Source organism: Miniopterus schreibersii (genome assembly GCF_964146895.1).
Source record: "Miniopterus schreibersii genome assembly, chromosome: 13".
NCBI classification, from domain to species: Eukaryota; Metazoa; Chordata; class Mammalia; order Chiroptera; family Miniopteridae; genus Miniopterus; species Miniopterus schreibersii.
This window is the reverse complement of record NC_138113.1, coordinates 14,303,052-14,328,048: the sequence shown is the minus strand read 5'-3', so window position 1 is coordinate 14,328,048 and position 24,997 is coordinate 14,303,052. Positions and strand designations below refer to the sequence as shown.

The 24,997-nt window shown below is 34.7% G+C and overlaps 1 protein-coding gene across 5 annotated transcripts in view; it reads left to right on the top strand.

The window, feature by feature from the left end:
• MEMO1 (mediator of cell motility 1) overlaps positions 1 to 24,997 on the top strand; it is an 83,219-nt gene that overhangs the window by 54,464 nt on the left and 3,758 nt on the right. For 3 of the 5 annotated variants that reach the window (XM_081156234.1, XM_081156236.1, XM_081156235.1), the window contains 3 exons: positions 6,224 to 6,366; positions 15,092 to 15,168; positions 24,394 to 24,498. In XM_081156234.1, the coding sequence (XP_081012360.1) occupies positions 6,224 to 6,366; positions 15,092 to 15,168; positions 24,394 to 24,498 (325 nt within the window). The remainder of the gene's footprint in view (positions 1 to 6,223; positions 6,367 to 15,091; positions 15,169 to 24,393; positions 24,499 to 24,997) is intronic. The other 2 variants (XM_081156237.1, XM_081156238.1) reach the window with 1 other exon arrangement.

Here is a 24,997-nt window from a genome sequence, read left to right as displayed (position 1 = left end):
CCTTTCCATATTGTTAAACTGGATTATTTTATCCACTTGTACTTTTCTGGTTGGTTTCTTTTTAACCCTACATATATGTATCTCCTCAATTACTTATGTGTAATTTTGTTGGTTTTATTCCATTATTGTAGTCTTTTTGGCTCATTTACACTCTTAATTCTGATATTTACTTCTCTCAGTCTTATGTTATTGATATCTGTTCACATTGATAACTATGAGGAACTATGTAAGTCTGAAGAAGTTTCTAAAAATCTGTGTGATATTAAATTAAAAGCTGTATAATTTTAGGTTACTTGTATTTTAATACATTCTGTTTCTTCAGAAATTGTTAAAGCAATATGTGATGTTTTTTTCTTGGAATATTAGTGTAATTGAAACATTCCCTTCTTCAACTACATAGGATCAGAGAACTTTTGTTATTTGCTGAAACGTTTGCATGTTTTGTCATTAGAAAGTATATATATATATTTCAGACTTAATAGATTTCAGTACAACGAACCAGTAAGCTGCCAGGAATGTCTTTAAGGAGGTTTTAACAAAATAGCATTTTTGTTATTATTTCCAAAGTAAAGCATGTGTGCCTTGGCCACTGTGGCTCAGTTGGTTGGAGCTTTGTCCCGTACACCAAAAGGTAGCAGGTTCGATTGCTGGTCAGGGCACATACATAGATTGCGTGTTCAATACCTGGTCGGGGCGCATGCGGGGGGCAGCCGATTGATGTTTCTCTCTCACATCGATGTTTCTTTCTTTCTCTCTCTCTCCTCCCTCCCTCTCTCCCTCTCCCCTCCTTCCTCTCTTTAAAATCAATTGTTTAGCTCATGTTTTTCTTCTTATACCTTCTCAGACTTGGCTATAAAGAAATCATTGACACTTTGAATATATTATCTGGAGATCTTCTTAGCTAGTTCTACAGTTTCACTAGGTATATTTTTAATCTTTTAAGTTACTTCATGTGACAAGTATGCATATTGTTCGGCCAGTATGTAGTACGGGTCACCTTTCTTCAAGCCTCCTATAGCAGTTTCCTTACTGCTTTCCAGTTTCCAGTCTCCTTGGTTGCTGTATCATTTTCTGCCTGCCTCTGTGAGTCGAAAGCCAATATTGTATGTTCTAGGTTTCTGTTACAATAGTACCCTTTCCAAATACTGTTTTTTGGCTTAGTCATTTATTGCAGCATGACAGATCACCTCAAAGAGCTTATTTGTTTATTTATGATTCTGTGGGCTAGAAATTTGGTCAGGGGTGAGCGGTGACAACTTGTTTCTGTTTCATTTGCCTGTTGAGGCAGGTTGGCGTAGGCTGAAGGCTCCAAGATTCCCCCACTTCTCGTCGGGGCTGTGACGGTGGTTGTCTACGGAGGTACCTTAGTTCTCATCTTGATGCTGTCCTCACCTGTTGTCACTCATCCTTAAGACCCTCTGTAGCCCTAGCCGGTGTGACGCAGTGGTTAGAGTTTCGGACTGTGCACTAAAGGGTCGTGGGTTCGCTTTCCGGTCAAGGGCGTGTACCTGGGTTGTGGGTTTGTTGGGGCACCTTCGGGAGGCAACCAGTTGATGTGTCTCTCTCTCATCAATGCTTCTCTCCCTCTCCCTGCCCCCCCTTCTCTCTCTCTCTTTTTCTCTCCCTCCATCCCTCTTCCTTTCTCTTAAAGAAAAAATCTATAAAAACATATTTAAAAAAAAGATTCAAAATCCAGGTTTTTTTGGGGGGGCTGCTTACGTAGATACTCTTCTGCCAGCATAACTAGCAACAACTACTGAAATGCTAGACTTCCGGAGGGAAAGCAGGTGTTAGCCATAATCACATTTTTATGAGCAGTCTGGGCAATCTGGTACAGTGTCCCAAGGGGGTAAAACAGCCTTAATCAACATAAGGAACATTGTAAAAGTCAAGTTCCCAGATGTCAGCCAAGGACAGTCTTACAAGCAGGCCCTTCTAAAGATTGCATAACAGGCCTGCTATGTTAACTGGCCTGCAGAATTCCCACTCCTCTTTCCCAGTTCCAGGCGGTTGTATTGCCATTCCAACTTTCTGAATTTTTGATTCACTCACGTGCCGTCTTAACCCTTATTACAGCGTAGGTTGTATTAGTTCTTAAGATTTTGCTTTCTTTTCTGATTGTAGCCTGAATTAAGGTCTTCAAATATTAGACGCTGTTAGGGAAAAGTAAGATCTGTCCTTGTGTAGGCCCTCTTTAACAGAGTAGAACAGCTTGTCTCTGGACATAGAAAAAGTCTGAGATTTTCTTCCTCTGTCCAGCTTAAATGACAGCCACAAGAACAGTGTCATTTTCAAATGTCTTCTTATCCTGTGGCTTTTATACTCATGGTTATTTGTGCATTTCTGCATATGTTTTGCAGTTAAATCTTTTTTTGTTGTCATTTACTGAGATTTTTAGAACAAACATGGATTTTCTTTATATGTTTCTGCATTTCCCTTTTCTGTATACGCTTTGATACAGATGTACGCTTTGATGTATACCTGGACATCGTCAGTAAGAGATTACTTAGAATTACAGAACAGGGAGGACCTGAGACATTTTTGTCGTAATGGAGCATTTTCAATTTCTATGACCATGAAAAGGGTGGATAAGGTGTAGTGTAAGGCATTTATTTTTATCTACATATGTTTTACCCTCTTTCTCCCCTTGAGAATATTTTCTATCTAAAATGAAAAGAGAATAAATCATATAATGGTATTATTGTGGCAACAGCTTTAGCACCTTTAGGGATTAAGGATAATTTTTCTTCGTACTGGCTTTGCTATGATTTGTTTAATTCTCACATCAGAAGCTCTGGACTGCTTCTAAAATCATTAGGGAATTGGAAGAATTTGTATGGAGAAAATTCTCATATTAATGTTGTTCAGGGGACAGATATCCAATTAATTCCAGAAGAAGACTAAGCAAATAACTGTTAGTCTACCGTACTTCATCTAGCTTAAAGTGTCATCATTTTAAGATTTAAATTATTTACGTACTGCTAATTAAGTAAAAACACTGGCAGTTAAATTACTTTCTTATCAACTTAGAATGCTTAAATAGAATCCATATTTTTTTCTTTGTCATGAGGACTTTTAAGATCTGCTAGCAACTTTCAAATATGCAATGTAGAATTAACTATACATTAACTGTAGAATTCACGTTTTTATATTAGAATTTTTACATTAGAATTTAGACTTTTCATGCTCTGTGCCATTAGGAGCTTTGATGATAAAAGGATGTTGTTTGTTTTTAAAGAGAGTGTTCCACTGTTGATTTGGGATATCAGTTCTTTTTAGTCTGTTTCACATCTTAGATATACTAAATTTCTGTTGCATGGTGTAAGATATAGGACAGAAAAAGAAGGGATAAAACTTTCCTCTGTATTTCTAAAGAGCTCATGAGAGTGTTGTCGTGAACATTATCAACTCTGTTTTTGGTGATGACAGAATGGAGGCTTTGGATAGTTCTCAGTAGCCTGCCGCGGACAGCACAGCTTGCAGTGGCGAAGATGGGTCTTCTAAGTGGCTTTACTGAAGTGTGATTTACACGCTGTGAAACTCACCCACCTAAAAGTGCAACTCAGTGGTTTTTAGTAAATTCAGAAAGTTGTGCAACTACTAGACAGTCTAGTTTTAGAACATTTTATCACCCAAGAAAGATACCTTGTATTTATTTGGGGGCAAATTCTTGCTTCTACGCTCAATCTCAGGCAACCATTTATCTGCTGTATGTCCCTATAGATTTGCATTTTCTGGAAATGTCATATCAGTGGGATCATACAAGATGTAGTCATCTGTGTTTGTCCCTTTTTGCTTAGCATACTGTTTTTGCGATTCATCCATGTTGTAGCATGTACCAGTAGTAGTTCATTCTTTTCTATTGCCAAATAGTTATAACATTATATGAATATACCACATTTTGCTTATCCACTCACCATTTGATGGACATTTGAGTCATTTCCATTTTTGGCTCTTAGAAATGATGTTATAAACATTTTTGTACAAAGACTTCATGGGAACATATGTTTTCATTTCTTTTGACTAGGTGGTTAGGAATGGAATTGCTGGGTCATGACAAGCCTATTTTGTAATTCTTTCGGAAACTGCCAAACTGTGCCACAGTGACGGCACCATTTCATATTCCAGGAGCAATGCCTGAGGGTTTCAGTTTCTCTGCATTCTGGCCAGTACCTGTTATCAATGTTTTCAATTATAACCATTCTGATAGATGTGTAATGTAACCTCATTTTGGTATTACTTTGCATCTCTCTTATGACTCATGATGTTGAGCAACTTTTCATGTGATTAGTAGTCATTTGTGTATCTTCTTTTGTGAAAAGACTATTCATATATTTTGCCCTAGTTTTAATTTGATAGTTTGTCTTTTTACTGAGTTGTAAGAGATTTTATATATTCTGGCTATGCATAATTGTGTAAAAAGGGAAATGACAGAGGGGTGGTTGGATAAATCTTGAATCAAAGCTTAGATTTCTAAGTGGTATGAGACTTTTACCTCTGTGTAGATAGATTTGCAAGCTCAGACAGGTTAATTGAATGGTTTGGTGGCTCTTGTGGAAGGTAGATGTGTGTTATTCAGAGTAAGCCAACTATTGTTGACAAAGTACTTCTGTAGTATTCCTCACTTTATGAATTAGGTGTTGTAATTATGATCATTTTACAGATACGGAAAGTTTTAGGTTAGTAATTTAGCCATGCTTGCAACATTTGTATGTGCTAGAGATAATCCTTGAACCCATTTCTTCTGACTTCTTGTTTTTTATACTCTATATAACTGCTTTCCTACCATGTCATAATTACTTGCAAACTCTTTGATGATCTTAGTGTATTTATTTATGTAGATGGTACTTGGAGTTAGAACAGGTCGTAATAATCTTCTTGAATTTTTACTAGAGCTCAGTTCTTTTCTTTGAAATTATAATCACTCCTGAGTTAATTGAAGAGCCCCCTATTCCCTCATGCAGTTGTTAAGCAAAGTGGTAAGAGTCAGAGAAATACCCCATGGCAGCTTCCTCTGCCAGCTTCCTCTTTTTTTCTTACTCCATAGATGCAGATTCTGCCTAAGAAGCCCCTGCATTGCAGAGGGACTGGAGATCTGTATGATCTGTTTATTTCGCAATTGACAAGGGTAAGGGGGCCTTTATGGGGGAGGCGCTTGGGTGCCCTGAATTTAGCTTTATGAAGCTGGGGTAACATTTATTTTGGGAATACTTAAACTTAGTATTTTAAAGAACTCTTTTATGAATTCTGTTTGTCCTACATCAGTAAAGTTTCAGATTATCACATTAAAAAGCATTTATTATAATGGTAACCCCCCCACCCCCGGGGCTTAAGTCCTGTTCAGAACAAGTCAGACAAACATGATTTCATTCTTCTAAAATTCCAAATCTGAGATCATTTAGAATATAAGTAATATTGAATATGTGTAAGTAAAATTTCACTACAATGACCATTTTAAAAGGTTGTGGATAAACACCTATTTCTGTAGCCCATTATACTGTTTCTTTATTAGTCTGCTATGCTCCTTTTCCATAATCCTGTCAGTCATGGAGTGAAGAAGGGCCTGTGGCTGTCACGCAAACACTGGGGGGCGTGGCGTCTTTCTCTTGCTGCTAGAAATGAGTAACTGCTTTCTTGAGTTCTACGTTCACCCTAGATGCCAGTAAAATTGAGTTGTACCTTCAGACTGTCTTCTGTTTATTAGTATAGGTGTAAGTGTAGTTGGTGAATCTTATGGGAGCCAATATTAAGTATTGTAGGTCTCACTTGGCAGGTTTATAGAACAAGTGCCAGAAATGGTGGTAGTAATAATAGGAAAGGATTAAAATAGGTGTTCCTTTAAAATTGCAGAAGGATTGGGCAGATGATTCTAGCTTTGATGGATATATAAGAAGACTTGACTTGGTAACTGTCTGATGGGCTTATTTTTATTTTTGAGGATATTATTCTACCTGGTAGTAAAATAGCTTTGTTTACCTAAAGAAGTATTGTACATTTCTGTAATTTAACTGGATATTTTGAGTATTCTGTACCTTTCATTTTTTGTACCTCATATTTTTAAATGGTCTTCTTTATGCATTTAACTTACAGATTTTTAAGAACTCAACAATATTATGTGTATTATCTTTACCACTATTAATAAATGTTCCACTTTTTAGTGCAAACACATTGGAAACTATTTTGATTCTTTTTAAGTGACCTTTTTTTTTCTGTTTTCTTTAAGCCATAAGGATGAGTTTACCATTATTCCTGTACTGGTTGGAGCTCTGAGTGAGTCAAAAGAACAGGAATTCGGAAAACTCTTCAGTAAATATCTAGCGGATCCTAGTAATCTCTTTGTGGTTTCTTCTGATTTCTGCCATTGGGGTAAGTCCTAGATTTTAACATATCATGGTAGCTATTATATACTATGATTAAAGGTATCTTTTCATTCTAAGCTCTGAGTTTCAGTTCTTTATTACTTTCCTTGGAAAGCTTTACTTTTAGCAGCAATGTTTAAAAGTGAAGAAAAAGTCTTTTGGTCATTTAAAAAGGATCAGATTATAATAGTGGTTTATGGATACATTTCCAAAGGCGACTGGTATAATTGGATTCACACTGTGAGGGCATCCTTGCTCAGACACTTAACATTAGAGGGAGTCACGATCTGTTAACCCCATTTCCAGGTAGAGTTGTGTGGTAGATGCCCGAAGTTGTTTTTTTGGTGGATAAAACAAGTTTTCTTGTTTAGAACATAGAAGAGCACTGTGTGCGATGGCAGTCCTTTTCCACATTTCTGTTTTGTAATTAGCCTTTCTTTCTTTCTCTCTCTCTCCCTCCCTCCCTCCCTCCCTCCCTCCCTCCCTCCCTCCCTCCCTCCCTCCCTCCCTCCCTCCCTCCCTCCCTCCCTCCCTCCTTTCCCTTTCCTTTCCTTTCCTTTCCTTTCCTTTCCTCTCCTCCCTTCCCTTCTTTCTTCTTTCTCCTTTCTCCTTTGATGCTTAATTTTTGCCCATAATTGCCATCAGTTTAGAGATACCCTCCAAAGATTGTAACACATTGGCTATTAGCACTGTGGTTTTCATTGGTAATGGTTCATAAGGGTAAGGACTCCTAAGCGATTTTTGTTATTATTGTGAATTAAAAGAATAAGGAAGTTTCACAGTGAATAGATCATAAAGTGACATTTGTGGATGCCTCTTTTAGTAAATTTTAATTTTCGAATTCTTTGTGGACAAAATTTTCTCTCATTTACTGTTCTAGAATATTTCTGAACCTCTGTTCCTTGTAGAACATCTCTTTGACTCGTGTGTTCATTGGTTAAAAGGTGCCAGTATCTGTTCATCCTTCAGTTATGTCTTTGATTATAGAGAAAACATAAGGCACAAGAGCATAAATTTTAAGGTGGAGTGCTTGAATGGCCAGAAAAACATCCTCAGTGGTATATAGGGAGCCCTGGCTTTTCACATCTTATCCATTGATTGCTAGAGTTGATTTAACATTTATCTGGCCTATTTAGACTGGACTTTTCTTCTCTTATGTTGTGCTATGAGTGGCCTTGAGATTTCAGTTCAAGAGAACCATCCTTCCTAATGGTATAGATAAGTATTTTTGTTTAAGGCATTAATTTGTCAACTGAGGCGATTGTTCTCCAGGAGACATTTGGAAATGCCTAGAGACATTTTTGATCACAACTGGGGTGGCGTGGGACCTGGGGATGCTATTGGCATCTAGTGAATACAGTTGAGGGAAGCTGCTAAACAAACACCCTATTATGCACAGGAAAGCCTCCTGCATCAAAGAATTATCCCTCCCACAATATCAATAGTGCTGAGGTTGAAAGCCCTGGTTTAGGGTACGCAGGTAGCTGGGCTGCTTTGCCAAACTTCCTCAGAGGCTCTCGGGGTTCTTAATAACAAATTCTATTGGCTACCATTGGCAGAAGTTACTTTTTATGGATATAAGTATATTACTTATATCTGAGGGCTAGGTAGATGCTTAAAAAGAGTTTCTTGGGAATTCTGAAGTTTAGTAATAGTTGATCTTAAAAATTAAGGTGTATCATATTGAAAAAAAAGGGCTGTTTTTCTTTCATCTTATAAATTTGCATTGTAATAATGCTTTAGAAATTAAAAATTCCTGAAGCATGTGCTCTCTCGATCTTCACTTTTAAGGCACTTATGAATCACTTCAAATCACTCTGTGATTTAAATAACTGGTTTTCGTGATACAGTTTTTCAGAGTCTAAGCTCTTCCAGGTCTGCACCATGTGCAACCACAATAAATCCATATAAAACATCAGTGGACATCTTAATATTTACTTTTCCATGGTATCATCCTTTTTACCTCATTAATGAATTAGAAAGTAAACAAACCCTACTACACTACTATATTTAAGTACAATAAGAGAAAAATGAATTTTTTACATTCTACCTAGATTCTCAGAAAATTATTTAGGTCATTTGATCTCCTGATTTTTTGAAAATTTTGGTATTTGAATTGTAAGATAGGATTTTCTAGTGATATGTTAGCTATCGGAAGCTAAACATAGACTAAAACATACTTATACTTATTTATACCTGGTGGTTAAGTAATAGAACTTTTCCAGCTGTTTGTTTTTTCAGTGTTACTATCACTAACAATATTCATTAAGTGCTTACTTTGTACTTAGGGAAAGCACTGTACTAATTCTTTTTAGGAAATTTGATTGAGGTTTGGGGGTAAGTTGAAGGTGTTGCATGGATGCTATTCCACAATTGGTAGTCTCCTTCCTACAATAGCAGTAGTAACTGTTATTTTTGTAAAGTAAGATTTATTTTCTCTTTAACATGCCTGTTGAAATAATAGGAATCATTGACTACATACGGATTAAACTGTCCTAGAAATTGTTTCATATTTCTCAAATTCATGCTTTAGTGGCATTAGTCATCTTTCCTAAATTAATGAATGTTATAGTCCCATCTCAAAAATCTAGCTTTTCTCATGAAGGTAATATGTAGTGGTTTCTTCTTCTTTTTTTAAAGATAATATATGGTTTGATTTTACCATGCCAAAGTAATAACATTGAATTCTAAATCCCTCCACAGGAAGCATTCTGTTCCTCAAGTGCTTAGAGACTTTAACAAGTTTCTTGTGTTAGGCTCTTGACACATTCCACATTTCTAAATAGCTTTTTTTTTCTTCTTCTTTTTTTTTTTTTTAAAGAAAAGAACTTAATGGATTATGGTACAGTTGATAAAATTAGATACATACAGTGGAATTTTTTTGGTTTTGTTGAATAATATATTAGAGCAGTGACATTTTTCATTTCTGGTCATTGTTTCTCTTTATATATTATCCACTTCTGTGAAAATAAAGTGAGAACCTTGGTGATAGAGACAGTTGGGAGACCTATATGTAGTTGGAAGAATTTTGCCTTACTGACTTTTTGTTAGCTAATGTCCATTTACATGAATGACTTCCTTTTTTTGTTTTTTTTTAAAAAAATGTTTTTATTGATTTCAGAGAGAGGGAGAGAGAAAGAAACATCAATGAGAGAGTCATTGATTGGCTGCCTCTTGCAAGCCCCCCCACCCCCCCAATGGGGATCAAGCCTGAAATCCCAGCATGTGCCCTGACCGTGACCTCCTGGTACACGGGTGGACGCTCAACCGCTGACCCATGCCAAGCGGGGAATGACTTCCTTTTTATAAAGTGTATTTTGCTTTAAAGATGTTCATCTTTCAGATCCCAGTTAGCTTTATTCAGACTTGAAAGAGATGTTAAGAGAGATAAAAAGTAGAAAGACTAAAATACTCTGTAGTTTTCTTCTTGGGTGAGACAAGCTAAAGAAGAGTGGGGAACTAGATTGGGTCGTGCCCTTTCTATCCCCTCATTTGAATTCCCCCACAAAAACCCTGCATTTCAGCTCTTGCCTTTTATCTCATCTTGAGCCGGCCCAATAGGATAATGTTTCCCCGATAATGCTTATAATGATCCCACCCCTTTTCATCTCTCCTGTTACTATCAGGAAGAGTGACATAAGTGAAAGGACATTTGCCGCTAGTATTTGGTTAAATGATGTTGTCCCAGTACTTTGTGTACTTACCAAGTTCCACATCCTGTAGGATAGCTCTATAAAAAAAGAATTTTGTCTGGATCTATTTTAGTTTTGTAATTAGTAGGATTTTCATTTCATTTTCCTAAGTTTCATTTTTACTCTTCGCTATATATACTGTTAATATTTGTGTGTTTCTGACCTCCCTGAAATTTGTATTTCCAAATTTAGATTATTAACAACTTTAATTAACAATTTTCAGTTAACTTTAAAGAAGTTTCTAAGTGAAACTGGATCTAACAGAAATTGATTATTTAAAGGTGGATTCATGCTTTTATTTAATTTTCGTCTTATGGTGGTTTTAAGTACAAATCAGTTTCAATAAATATGTGGTAAATATTTATGATAAATTATTTTGTTAAAATATGAATAAAATTTACTTCTGTGACTTTAGCAATTTAGGATTTTTACATTTGCCTAGGTTTACATAATTTCTTTCTCATAAATAAGTGCCACCTATTAAAAATGGTAGTATCCTAAATATTTATATCTTTATATTCAGATTTCTACTTTAATATGTATTAAGAAGTGGTTATTTATACATACTCTTCTTCCTTTCTGTTGTCAGTCTCTTGGGTTATGAGAGTATTACTATTTGGTAAATATTTAACTTAGTTTGAGTGTAAGTTAGCTAATTCCTGAAATATATCTTATCCTAGCTTTGATATTTATACAGTACAGATTTCATATTTAGGTTTTTACCTTTTGCAAGTCTGAGAGAAGGCTAATACTTTTACATAATAACTAAGATTTCAGAATGAAAGGACTGTAGTATTTTGCTTATAAAAATGATTACCTTATTTGATGCTATTCGGAATATATTTCCTTTGTGAAATACATTTTTCCCCCCTTTGATACTGATTTCGGTTATGAGTGTCCCCAGTTTTAGGCCCTTGGCAATCTACCTCATAGGTTCTGAGGTTTAACTAAAGTATTTTAAAACATTTAAACATACAAACATAAAGTGATTAAGTGAATATATAACAGTGTAATTTTCACTGGACATATGTCTGAAAGTCTGTCTTATTAACTGATCTTTTGAGGGCTTTACAGATCAACTTTACAAACTCATTGTTTAATTCCACAATACAGTTTATAGCTTAATGTTGAGGTATATAATATTCTTTTTACTTTTTGTTTCGAGGTACTGAAAAAGCAGTGTTGGTTCTCGTACCATTCATTGTTCTGTTTGTCCTCATTAGTTGACTGTTGTGTGTTAAACAGACATCCCTGGAGCTTATTCTCCACACTCTGTGAATCCACCCATTAATCACCAGTCACCTTTGGAGATGGGAAAATTACTTACCTGTATTTCTTTTTCTCAGAAAGCGTGCTCTGGAATGGATTCACAAATGAGCTACCCTCCTTCCCTCAAAGAGTAAGGTTTCTGCTTTACAGGACTTTTTTTCTTGGGTTATTTTTTCTCTCACCTTTTGAATTTGAAAAGAACTGAGGGAAGGCACCTGAAGAAACTACTGACATACTCACTAGGGGAGTTCCAAAGCTTGTGCTGCCCTAGGGGCAGTGTCAATGGCTCTTAAAGCTAGAAAGCTCATACTTGGAGTTGAAACAGGGGCTCAAAGAATCCATTTTCCCAGTGTACCTTCTGAAAGGATAAGTTTCAGGTAAGTAATTTTCTCTTACTATGTAATATGCGTTACTCATACTTACGAAAGTGCACAGCCCAGTTCTCCAGGCCATAGGCAGCTGTATCTGTGCAGGGTAGGTGGGTGGGCTTCACTGAATGTTAGCAATATTCTAAAACAAAACAAGGCCACTTTTAAGGTACGTGAACTTCTGTATTATAAATCAACTATAAATATTTCATTAAAGGATATTTATGATCAGGGTATTGTGCTGGTGTTGTCATTTACTTCTTATTAAATAAAATCTCGATAAACTTATTTTTTTAGTAATTAGAAACCAAAAAGACCTTTTGAACTCAAATTCCAAGCGGTGTTTAAAATTGAGAGTGTATTAGCACGTGCATGCGCGCACACACACACACACACACACACACACACACACACACACAGGCTAGGATGATGGAAGTTATTTACTTTATTATTTTTTTAAATATGTTTTTATTGACTTGAGAGAGAAAGAGGAAGGGAGAGGGAGAGAAACATCGATCGGCTGCCTCCTGCATGCCCCCTGCTGGCGATCAAGCCCAAAATCCAGACCTGTGCTCTGGCCAATCAAACCAGCAACCTCTCGGTGCAAGGGGCGATGCTCAAGCAACTGAGCCACACCAGCCGGTGCCAGTTATTTACTTTAAATTAGATGCTTTCTGTATGTATATTGACCAGAGTGAATTAATGAAGTACTTTTTAAATATTCATACAATTTAAAAATTTTGTTGTGAGAGAGTTTGAGCTGTTATAAGTAAGATTTTTTTTAATGTAGTAGCTATATATAGTGTGGATTTAGCTTAAAAGAGATTCTTTAGAGCTTGTCAAATATTTCTGCTCAGTTCTTTAACTACTAAATGCAAAGTGGCTACTAAAGAGTAGCAAAAAGTATATAGCAAAATATTAAACACTGACTCATTGATTTTTCTGTGTACTTTTATTAAATTGCATGTTGATTTAGTATTTTAAAGTTTCAAACATTCTATACACTTCTACTTCAGAAGTAGTTTTGAAGTGAAACTTACCTTTAAAATAGTCCGTATGAACAAAACAGCATTTTAAAATATAGTTACATTTTTCACTTAGGATTGAGATAGGTTTGGTCACCTTCAACCATTTGAATAGTAGCTCTGAACTTGAAAATAAGCAAAACAGACTTTTGAGTAGCAAATGACAGTCACAAAGTACATGCATTTTTCTCTGCACCCAAGAGTAGGAGTCTTCAGAAAAGCAGTTATGTCCTGGTCACAGGGATTATTGGGCAGCTGAAGTTAACAGCTCTCTCCAGAAGCAAGAACAAAGAATGCATTAGTATACACCTGAAGCAGTTCAGCTTCCAAGAATATTTGTTTTGATTTCTTTCTTTTTTTTTTTTTAAAAAATATATCTTTATTGATTTCAGAGAGAGGAAGGGAGAGGGAGATAGAAGCATCAACGATAGAGTCATTGATTGGCTGCCTCCTGCACGCCCCTGACTGGGGATCGAGCCTGCAACCCGGGCATGTGCCCTGACCAGGAATTGAACCCCAATCGCCTGGATCCTAGGTCAACACTCATCCGCTGAGCCACGCCCAGCTGGGCTTGTTTTGATTTCTTACAAGGATATTACTCTTACTACAGTGACATTGAGTCAGAATTTCCTTGTCTAAGATTATTCATTTAATTGTTCATTTAAAGATTTTGAGCAGCTTTTCCAAAAGAACTTGAAATTGAATTAGACATTTAATACCAATGATTTGAGTTCATAAATTATTGTGACAGACTTTAGATTTGTCTTTGAGCCTTCTGACAGTCACCTGGCAAATAGGAGAAATGGGGTAAATTATGTAGTTTTAATTATTAGGTAGAAGAATTTCACAAATTCTTTAAAAAAAACACATCTATACTTAATCCTAAAGTTTGAAAGAAATGTCTGATGAATTATTTAATATAGAGGCATTGAGTGATGAAGTGTTACTGTTTAAGGTTTTTTTTTTAGTGCAAGGACTACAGTGGATCTCAGTTTTTACAAAAAAGGTTTTTATATTCAGAAAGCAGATGATTGTCTCAGAACCTATTGCTTGATTCTAGGATATCATGTAAGATGCAATATTGACTTAATAATGGCTCTTGGGGGAAAATAAGAACTGCCACATTGAGTAATTGTACACGGTAATAAATGTGAAAAGTTAAAATGTGACAGATAAGGAAACATGTATATTGTAGAAAGGTGAGCATCAGAGATGATGGGCATCAACAAGTAAATGAAGCTTTAAGGAACGTGATGTCTGTGTTTTTTTTTTTAAAAAAAGACATTAAAAGGGTTTTATAATTTTGCACTGCTCACTATTTATAAGATGGTATTTTTTAGCAAGATAAACAGAAAACTTAAAAATTTTAATTGTCCAGCCTAAGAAATCTATCTACTCAGGGGGAGGATAATAATTGGATGTGTGAACTGCTCTGAAAGTGAAGCACAGACGCACAGTGGGTGCGCACAGGAGCGGTGCGCTGTGATACCTTCAGAAACGCATTTCGGTGAATCTTTTAAAATAAGGAAATATAAAACGAGTGCTTGGAAATGAAGGTGTTGCTGAACGAAAGATGTAGATGCAACATAATTATTGTAAGAACAATCCACAACTAGTTATGTGGGTTTAGAATATGTTGCCTTGGTTTTCCTATGACTTTAGTAGGAAGCAAAATTTATTTCCTCAGTCTTGTTTTCTGTCTTCTTTTTGAGCTTCTTCCATTTTACCCTCTGTTTGGACAACAGCTAAACACTGAGTGTCCTGTGCTTTTACCCTTGTTGACTGTTTATTTTATTCTGTTGTGAATCCTATTTTAAGGCACTTGTACTGATCCTTTTCCAAGTAGAAAGTTTTGCGAAAATGAGATAAAATTTTTTGAGGTCATAAAAATCACATAAGCCACACATATCTCTGATCTACACTTTTTTTTTCTTCCTGTAATAGAGATCAAATCTTTGCATTTGTACAGCAGAAGCTCACTTTCATTGACTTGTTACATTGAGAGGTTCCTTAAACCAGATTTCCGTGCATCATTTTCTTTGGGTTTACTCTCCATTATAGACTGATACAATATATTTAACAATGCTTCTAACTTTTAGCTGTTTTGTTTCCTTAGTCTTTTGAATTGCTCGTGACTATAAGGTTTTACAATTTGAAATAGTTTTTAACATCATAAAACACTGGTGATAATCATTTCTTTATTACCTTCCCAAATATGCCTTTTATTTTTATGTGCAAGGGCTCTTGGGAATGATTCTCTCAAAGGCTTAAGCTGTGCTTTGCCTTCCTTGAGAAGTGAAATTATTTGGTAAGCGCTTGCTTTCTTTTTAGCTTCTAATTTTTCCCTATTTTATTTTGTACATGATATTTGTTTCAAGGTCAAAGGTTCCGTTACAGTTACTATGATGAATCCCAGGGGGAGATTTATAGATCCATTGAACATCTAGATAAAATGGTAAGTCTTTCAGGTGTGGGGTTATTAATGCTCTAAGATTTTTTTCTTTAATTTCAGATTAGTGATTCGAGACTTAATATGTTGAAATATACAATGGACTAATAATTATTTTATCTTTAAATGTGCAAAATATAGTTTGTAATCATATTAATATTGATTATAAAAATAATCCCTGTTCTGTTAGTGGAATTTTTATTTGATTAATGAGACAACCTAAGGATAATTAGATACGGACTTTTGATATTATTTGGGGGAGTGTATTAGTTTTAGGGACTACAGGGTGTGAATGCCAATACTTACTGTTAAGCAGGAACAACCAGAGCAAATTCTTATTTTATTATTTAATTCTACTTTTGTTCATTTAGATTTTTCTTAGATGGAATTTCAGTTTGTTATTTTAAATATATAATTTTAAAACGATTTTATTTTTTACCTAGCTCAGGAATATAGTACATCGATCCTGTCATTTTTCTTGAAGTAGTATGGTAGTCATAGTACTTCTTTTAATACTTAAGAAGTCATATAAATCATTTTGATATCTACTCATAAACAGAATATTATACCAAGCAAGTATATCACTAACTTGCTCTGACCTTTGACAGGCTCTTTCAGTCCTCTAGCCCTCACCTTGTCACTCTGAGATGAGAGCAGTGGAGCAAATGGTCTCTGAATTGCCTTTAAACTCCATCAGCCTTTAAGTCTATGATTTTTAAAATCAACGTGACCACTGTATAAGAAGCTTTCTGCACATGTTTTAGTACAAGAATATGCAGTCTGTAGTAGATAAAATGTTTTAGTAAGGAACCTGGATCTGAACCTATAGACAGGTTATATCACAGTATATTTTATTAAACACCAGATGGAATGAATGCACATTTAGTTACTTAAAGATTTTTATTATATTAAAATTTATTTTGTTACTTTAAATACAATTATGGCCTAATACTTTTACCTTTGGGATTTTGTCTAGATTTTATTTACTAACTTTTCTTTTGGCTTTATTATATTGTCATTTCAGTCATTTAATTCTTTTCTGGCTTCTAGTTCTAATCTTATTTTTCTGAGCTTTAGTTACCAGTTGCCTCAGAAAACTTTTCTGGTTCTTCTCATCACTTATTTTCTTAATACACCAAATGGTTAATGGGTGTCTACTGTGTATCTGGTACTCTGTGTAGTATTGATGATATTAAGAAGAGAAAACATGGTCTCTGACTTAGTGGAACTTACAGTCTAGTCTTTGAATAGACTTAAAAAGAAGTTATTACAATATAGATATATAAGAGATATTTAGGGGAGGTAGTGTGGACACACTGGTCTCCTTACTGTTCCTCAGTAATGCCATATATATGCCTAGCTTGAGACTTCTGCCCTTTTTGCACTTGACTGTCTCACTTACCTTATTTCACCTTCCCAGTGAGGACTGCTCACCACCCTGTTTAATTTTGTGTCCTATACACTCAACCCATTCAGCATTCCCAAGCCATCGTACCTTGCTCTACTTTTTCTTCTAACAAACTAAGTATTTTACCTGTTTATTACAATTGTGTTAGGATATTTTTTTCTCACTGATGTATCCAAAGTGCTTAGAATAGTAATTAAAACATAATAAGTAGGTACTCAATAAATATTTTTCAAATGAATAAATTAGTGCATATGACCTTCTGATATACATAATTAAATTAAATAAATACCCTAATTGTAAATGAAAAAGAAATAAATGGAAATAATTAATATAAATTAATACATATTTAATAATGTAAATGCCCAGGCACAACTCTATTAGTTAAGACATCTTGAAGTAGTTAGATGCTTACAAACACATAGTATCATTAATGTAACAACTACAAATGCAAACTTAGTAAATTGTAAACTAAACGAAGTTAACAATCTTCCTTCCCTTTATAAGATAGTTCTATTCCTGGGAAATCCGTATATGCATTAAAATCATATAAAACTTCTTTATGTTTGTATGTAAAATGGAGTTAGGATGTAGGTAGTTACAAGCAGGTTTTTCACCTGCATGGACATGTGACCGTGTCATAGAATGAGAACAGTACTTTGTGTGGGGGACTGTTCTGTAATGCAGGACAATCAGCATCCCTGGACTCGACTGCTAAATCCCCCAGTAGCGTCTTCTCATTATTGAGACAACCCAAAAATGTGGCCACAATTTTTCATTATGGCTCTGTGGTGAGCAGTTGTTCTATGAACTTACTGTGCTTTACTCTTCATCTTAGTACTTATTAGTATGTGACTATGATTTAGTCTTCGTTGATTTGTTTGGTGATAACCTACTCTGTTAGATTATAAGCTTCATGAGATCAGAATCTGTGTTTTGTATCAGCATGTCAGTGGGTACTTGAGACACATATATATTTGTTGAATGAATCGATGGACAAATGGATGGGGGCGTGGTGAGAAATCAAGCTAGAGAATCTAGAACAGACTGTTTAAAGAAGATTAAATAGGAAAGTGGTAAAATCAGATTTCATTTGAGTAGATTATATAGCAGCAGTGGAGCAAAGGGGTTGGAGGGATGCCAGGGTAGAAATGAGTTAGACTAGTTGGGTATTCAGGTGAGAAATGGTAATTTAAACAGTGGATGGGGTAGTGATGGTGGAAGAGAGGGGGACAGAGTGGATGCATTCAGTATATTTAAAAGACAAATTTATGGTAGGAGTTGGAGAAGGAGGTGTCAGGGATGGCTCCTAAATGTGGTTTATGCTACTGGTGGGGCGTTGCTGTTCACTTGGGTCAGAAACATAAGCAGATAGGTCCAGATTTTTTAGGAGGTGGAGAGGTCATAAATCCTGTTAGGGAATATTTGCTGTTGCCTTTAAGACATCCAAGTGGAGATGTCTGTCAAGTAGGCATTTGGGTTTTCATCTTGCCTGTTACTTTTGGGTGCGTTTACAGTGTAGGTGCTGGTAGAGATTCTGCAGTGAACGAGCAGACTTGATCTCACAGAACTTTCATACTAATGAGAGGGAGAAACACATTGTTTTAAAAAAGGCAAGGAGTATGTAAGTTAGTTTCCAATAGTGATGTGTGCTATACAGAAAATATTTAGATGGTTTTGAGATAGTAAATTATTCGAGGCTGATTGGAGAAAGACTTCCTGAGGAGGAACATTAAACTGAGATAAATGAGGAGGAAGAGCACACCAAGTCATGATCAGTGGGAGGACCTTCTACACTGAAGGAACTGCCAGTGTAAAGACCTTAAGATGGGAAAGATGCTGATTAGAAGAAAAGAAAAAAGGCCAGTGTTGCAGTGGTATAGTAAAGGGTAAGTGGATAGGCAGGGATCAGGTCCTGCCGGGCTTTATATTCCAGCGTAAGAAGTTTATGTAAGTGCGGTGGGAAGTGAGATGTAATTTACATCATTTTAAAGGTTACTCTCTCTGGCTGTTGCAGAAAATAGGTTGTACAGCAAGGTCAGGAGTAGTGACTGGGCATTGGCAGTGGGCTAGGGAGAAATCATAGATGGTAGTTGAAGCCAGGGTCGAGATGAGATTGTCAACCGTAGTCATCAATTCCGTTTTTACAACTGAAATAATCTATGGAACTTTTTCAAAATAGACTTACCCATGCCTGCTCCTGGAGATCCCCTTTCAGTAGTGTGGAAAGAGTACCAACATCTTTATTCGTAAAATAGCTTTGCAGGTAAATTTGAACTAGCCCACTATGGTTCCTGATCTGTTGAAGTAGAACAAAATTTCCTTGTTTTCTCCCCTTGTTTTCTGCGTAGCTCTTTATATCATTTGTAAACTTTAATCAGGCAACATTTTGCAAATGTAAGAATTTGTACATCAGTGAATGATGCTTTTAGCATAGGAAGATGTTTTCCCCAAAACATTGGCTTACCTATTGCTCTCGAGTGAACATAATAGCATCCTTTGGAACTCTCTAGAATTGTGATCACAACTAAGTACTTCAATATTCTTCATTATTCTGTATTTGTGTTATATATAAACATCCATACTTAACAATTCTTTTAGCTTAACTGTGTTGATTGTTAGTTTATATTAAGAGTAAGTACTAGCTTAATTTGTCTCTCTTGATGTATAGGATCAGTTAAATAGGTAGATCTTGGATTCTTACTTTGAGGCAGAGCAGAAAAGAGTATTATTTACCCATTGGCATATTCTCATTACTTTGCCTGAAATTGTTGCCTTCTCTCCTAGCTTCTAAGTCTTTGAAACTTAAAAAGTCTGAGTAGAGCCAGTAAGCTTTAGGTGACTTCTAAATCTGCATCTGATTTACCTTACTTTAGATGTCCAAAGTTACCAGAGCATAACTTAAAAATTTTATTTAAATAGCCTGGGATACCATTTCTGAATAAATATTGAGAATTTGCTTCATATTAATATACTTGATTTTAATACTTGATACAACATTTGACTTGGAGTTGACTTTTGTGGTCCATTTATTGAAACATTTCTATTTATATATAGAAATTTTTAAATGGCTCATAAGTGTTCTGTTCTTTGATTAGCATGCTGTTAAGTTATAAATTAATTCTGGGAGTTAGAGCAAACAGATTAAAATAATGGTTAGCTCTGTTTGTAGACTCATGTATATATGTTTTTATACATATATGTGTATATGTCCTCTCACTGTAAGGCAAACTCTTATATAATGTATTTTATTAATTGATTTATATAACCAATTGGTGACTGTTCCTCTTTATATTCTTTTTTTAAAGTGTCATTTTATGTTATACATAATCTTATTTATTTGAGAACCAGTATCTTAGTTCCTGTATGCAGTCTTTTCAGAGCAAATACAGTGCCATCCATGGTTCTCTTTATAAGTGCTACAAAAATGTTAGTAATTAGAAATTATAATAATTATATACATTTTGAAAGTTTGATAGAGTGAAAAGAAATTATTTTTAAGTATACAATTTTTAGATTTAACCTGTTTAAAATTAAGTTTCAGTCCTTTTTTATTATCAGAAAAGTCTTGTTAAATGTAGTTATTAAAAAGCTAGAAAATAAATGAAAGTATTTCTAGGTTCCAAAAGCAAAAGAAAAATAGCTGTTTTTATTACAAAATGTTTATATCTCTAGCATTTGAATATCTCGGAAATTAATTATGTGAAAAAAATACATCAAGAGAGAAAAAATATGTAAGAAAATATACTGGATCTTTCAAATGCTGTATTTGGGGGCGAGGAATAAAGGTAACTAGTTATAGGAGATGTAGATTTTGAAAGTCATAATGTTATCGGCTACTGACCATGATTTTTTGGTAATAAGTACTTTGTAATTTCAGTAACTACAATGACAAAGGCAGAACATATTTTAAGACATCGATTTTTGTTAACCTCTTAGATCACATACTTGAAACTTTAGCCATACTCACACATATTTTATATATTACATGATCAGATTTTTTCTGTACCACTTTTGATATAGACCAATGTTTCAGTATGAACATTGGCAAATTACTTACAATTTGGCAGAGAGGATCTGAAAGTGTCATTGTAGTCATCTTATTACTTCTTTTCCTTCCACACTTACTAGTAGTCACTTCATTTTCTTTGAACTTCAACTACTTTTCCTCCTTTTTTCCTCCCATTTTGAAAGTGAAATTGTTCACATTTGTCACACTTCTTTCTCTTGAACTTAGACCAATAGTTTCTTTAGTAGTCTTCAGTAGTTTTAAAACATCTTTAAGATAGCTATTTAAGGTAACGATTTAAGATAGCAATATATGATCTTTAAGATAGTATATTGCTTCTTAGCACTGGCTATCTTTAGGGTGATTTTTCCCCCTCCATAAAATGTATTTCATTATACAACTTTATCTTGACGCCTCTTACAGAAACTAGAATATTTCCTGTTCTCATCTTACCTCCCTAACTGTATACTCATTTCTCCTACATAAATGTATATCCTTACTTAAAGAAAGAGTCCTAATGACTTGATAATATCGTGATTAATTATGTGTTCATAATTAAAAGACATGATTCTAGTTTTTATTTCTTTAAAGACCTCTAAAAAAGTTTAGCTACTCTTTTGTATTTGTTATTTTAGAGGGAGATTACTTCTGGATGATGATACTTAAAATTAAATACAATTTTAACATTTTATTATACATAGATAAACTTTTTTAGAAGTGGAGGTTTTTGTTGTTTTACCAGAGTCCTGAATTTGCAATTCTCTCAGTTAAAACTGCCTATTTAGTTTAGGATTGCCACTGGGATTTGACATTGCAAGTTTTCACCCATTGCTTGGAGGGTGAGCACAATAATAGATTCCTTTTGCCCTTGTCTTCCTCAAGGTAGACAGTTAGCTTTCAGTCTGAGGGTTTCTTGCTGAAGACATTCAGCTTGTGACGGATAGACTCGTGGTGTTTATAATGTCTGATTTGTATCTTAGAGCTGAATGGGTAGTGATCCCCTTCACTGCTTCATATTAGATTAAATTCATGTGAGCAAATCCTCAGTAAACAAGGCTGTAGACAAGCTTTCCATTGCCGGGACCTTAGATCCACTGATGATATATTTCAGCATTTTAAGAAATAGAAAAATTAGGCATATTTGAGAAGCATTTATTTTTCATCATCTTGGAATTTTGGTAATAGTAATTTCAAAATTGTTAGCATCAAAGCGTAAATATATACAAAAGTATATTTACCAGTGTTTTCTCAGCTAATGGATGCCCTGTTCTGCAGTTTCATTGTCATGATTGCTGTGCTCCATGAGGTTTTCAGCTGTAAAGCCTTAGCTTCTCTGTTGCCCATTAGTGAAAGCATGCCTCTGACCATCGTCCTCAGCGGGGAGTGGAGTGGAATGACATTGATTCTTGCCCTAGTTGGTACATAACACACTTTTGGGAATGAAAATTTTAAATTTATTCCTTTATAATCCATCATCACAATTTTTTATTGTTGTAATTTAACCATTGAAGATATACTTTATTTAGTAGCGTCTTCTACATTTATAACTTCATATTTTTCTGTATGAAATTTCTTGTTCAGTTGCTTTGAATTCTTTGTTTTCTAAAATGGGATCATTCGTTTCCTTCTCTTTGAATTTCCCATGTCAATATATATATTTGATAAGTTCAAAAATGTGCTTTGAGATTTTAATATTAAAACATACATTGGAACCTCAATGTCACATAATTTATTAATGAGTGGAATTCTATTTAAGGCAAGCTGTCCTAGACAACATCCAGCAGAATTAAAATTCTCATATAATGTGCATACATATTATTTAAAGAGATTATTTAAAGAATTGTTGGTATGTCTTCTGTGATACTGTATAAAGCAGAGTCGTCAATGAGAATGAGTTTAGGATTAGAAATGTAGAAGCAAGCTTTTAACCCTTTTTATGTCTCAGTTTCTTCATCTTTAAGGAGTTATATCTTGATTATCTGTATTTATAAAAGAGATTTGTTACTTCATCTCTGTATTACTACTTGGCCTAGAAGTATATTGTGTGATTTTTCTTTGCACCAGAATTGTAATACTAATTGCTTATCTTAGGTTTAACTTTTAAGTTAGCTCATTTGTCTCTGAGCTTACACCAAATGTCAGTGGAGACTATTGATGTGGATGCCTTGTAGTTGGCAGGGGAAAACCAGCTGAGCATTACACACTGGTTGTCATGAGTCTGAGAGGGGCTGAACGATGTAAGCAATTGAAAGGTGATCATACCTGCATGTGCCTGATTTTTTTGTGTTTTTTTTGTTAATCCTCACCCAAGGATATTTTTCCATTGATTTTTTTTTTTTTAGAGAGAGAGTGGAAAGGAGGGGGAGAGACAGAGAAACACTGATGTGAGAGAGAGACGTAGACTGGTTGCCTCCCTTTCAATGCCTTGGGGCCGGGGATCGAGCCTGCAGCCCAGGTACGTGCCCTCGACCAGGATCAAACCCAAGACCCTTCAGTCCACGGCCCACGCTAACCACTGAGCCAAACCGGCCAGCGCATATGCCTGTCTTTTAGATGTAGTTGTAGAAGAATGTGATGAAGTTTATGAAGGACTAGAATATTCTGAAAAAAGGTTCTTTATTAATTACATTTTGATGCTGCCACCGCAATATTTGTATGTCATCTACCATTACCGTGATTTTTCGGATGACTGCGCATCTGATTAGGTGCTTTTACACATTGCTTGTTTTGTTGAAACATTTTGAAATATAATTTTAAAGCCATACAACAATATATTAGTTAATTCCCCAGTTAAACCACCATTTACATTGCTCCTAGCGGATTTTAATCCAGTTTGTTGAACACAAATATAAGGTTTTTTCCCAGAATAAGAAAACAAGGTAAGGTAACTGCTGAATGGTGAATGAGTTAGCATCATTAATTTATTTCCCCGATTCAGACGAGTTGAAGTTGTTCTGTGTTAATGTCTTACGAGCACATTATTTGAATGCACTTGCAGAATATGGAACTTAGTGTAAACAAGTGTCTGAGTCATAGTGATTGTTTTAATAGTAGTCTAAGAACTTTGATTCTGAATGAAAATCTTGAAAATAAAGCATCATTCTAGTTTAAAGTATTAAAAAGATTTAAAAGCTTTTTCAACTTGTTCATGAATGACCCATTTTATTAGCTTTTTATTGATCTTTTATGGGCTTTAAATTAATTAAAAATATGTAAACTATGTTTTTTAGTTTGTCGTATCTTCTTCTATATCACATATCTAGATAATTACTGATAATTTAAAATGTCTTGCACACTGTTAATATTTAAGTTTAGTTATGGAAATTGTTAAATTGCAAATCAACTCTTGATTATGCCAATGGTAGGAGAAATATAGTGGATATGGGGAAAAACAGGCACATATCAAATTTAATTTTAGATTCCTGTGAAAATTTTCATAACAGATATTCTTTTGTAAATATATATAAGAAAAACATAAAATTATGAAGTTTGAGGATTATGAGCTAAGTAACAACTGGTGAGGGTGGTATAGAAACAGGACGTCAGGGAAAACTAAACAGATTACGTTTTCTTTTAATAAAGTGTACATATTATTGAGAGTTGACTGTAATGAAACTAGCTTTGAATGAATGAGTTTGGTATTTCACAAGGTTTATTTAATGTATTTACTTCTCCTTAATTGAAAAATTACACTGTTTAGCTTCTAAGTAACAGTTTTTAAATATAACTGGGAAATAATAGTGTCCTTTTTTCTTTCATTTTTTTGTTTCTCTCCCTCTCCCTCTCTCTCTCTCTCTCTCTCTCTCTGTCCTTTTAGGGTATGAGTATTATAGAACAATTAGACCCTGTATCTTTTAGCAATTACTTGAAGAAATATCATAATACTATATGTGGAAGACATCCCATTGGAGTGTTGTTAAATGTGAGTATCCTTAGGAAGCCTTTATTTTTAACATTTGATCTTGTGACATTTTAAAATATCTTTAGGGTATCTGTGATACCTTATCAACATTTGGTTTAGGTACGTATAGTCAGTTTTCTTTGTTTCTTATAGTACCTTTAAGATAATTTGGATTTCCATTGTTTTGGTTACTTGAATAAAGTTATCACTGAAAGACAGGCCAATACTTTCTTTTAAATTCAGAAAGTTATTTAGAATACAAACCTATTTCCTCTAGGTTCTCAGCCAATTCCAGTATGCTGTTTATAAATATAAACTAAAGTAACCTTTCAAGAGATATGTTCTTATTGATTTCTTGGTTTTATTTAGAGCCCTAGGCTCTATAAAAAATAAATGGAAGGTTTTTCTCTTCAACTTTAGATATATATATATATATAAAATATATATATATATATATAAGTTAATAAAGCAAGACCGGTGACATGTATATGTTTTGTTTTCTCTTTACAAGAAAAACAAT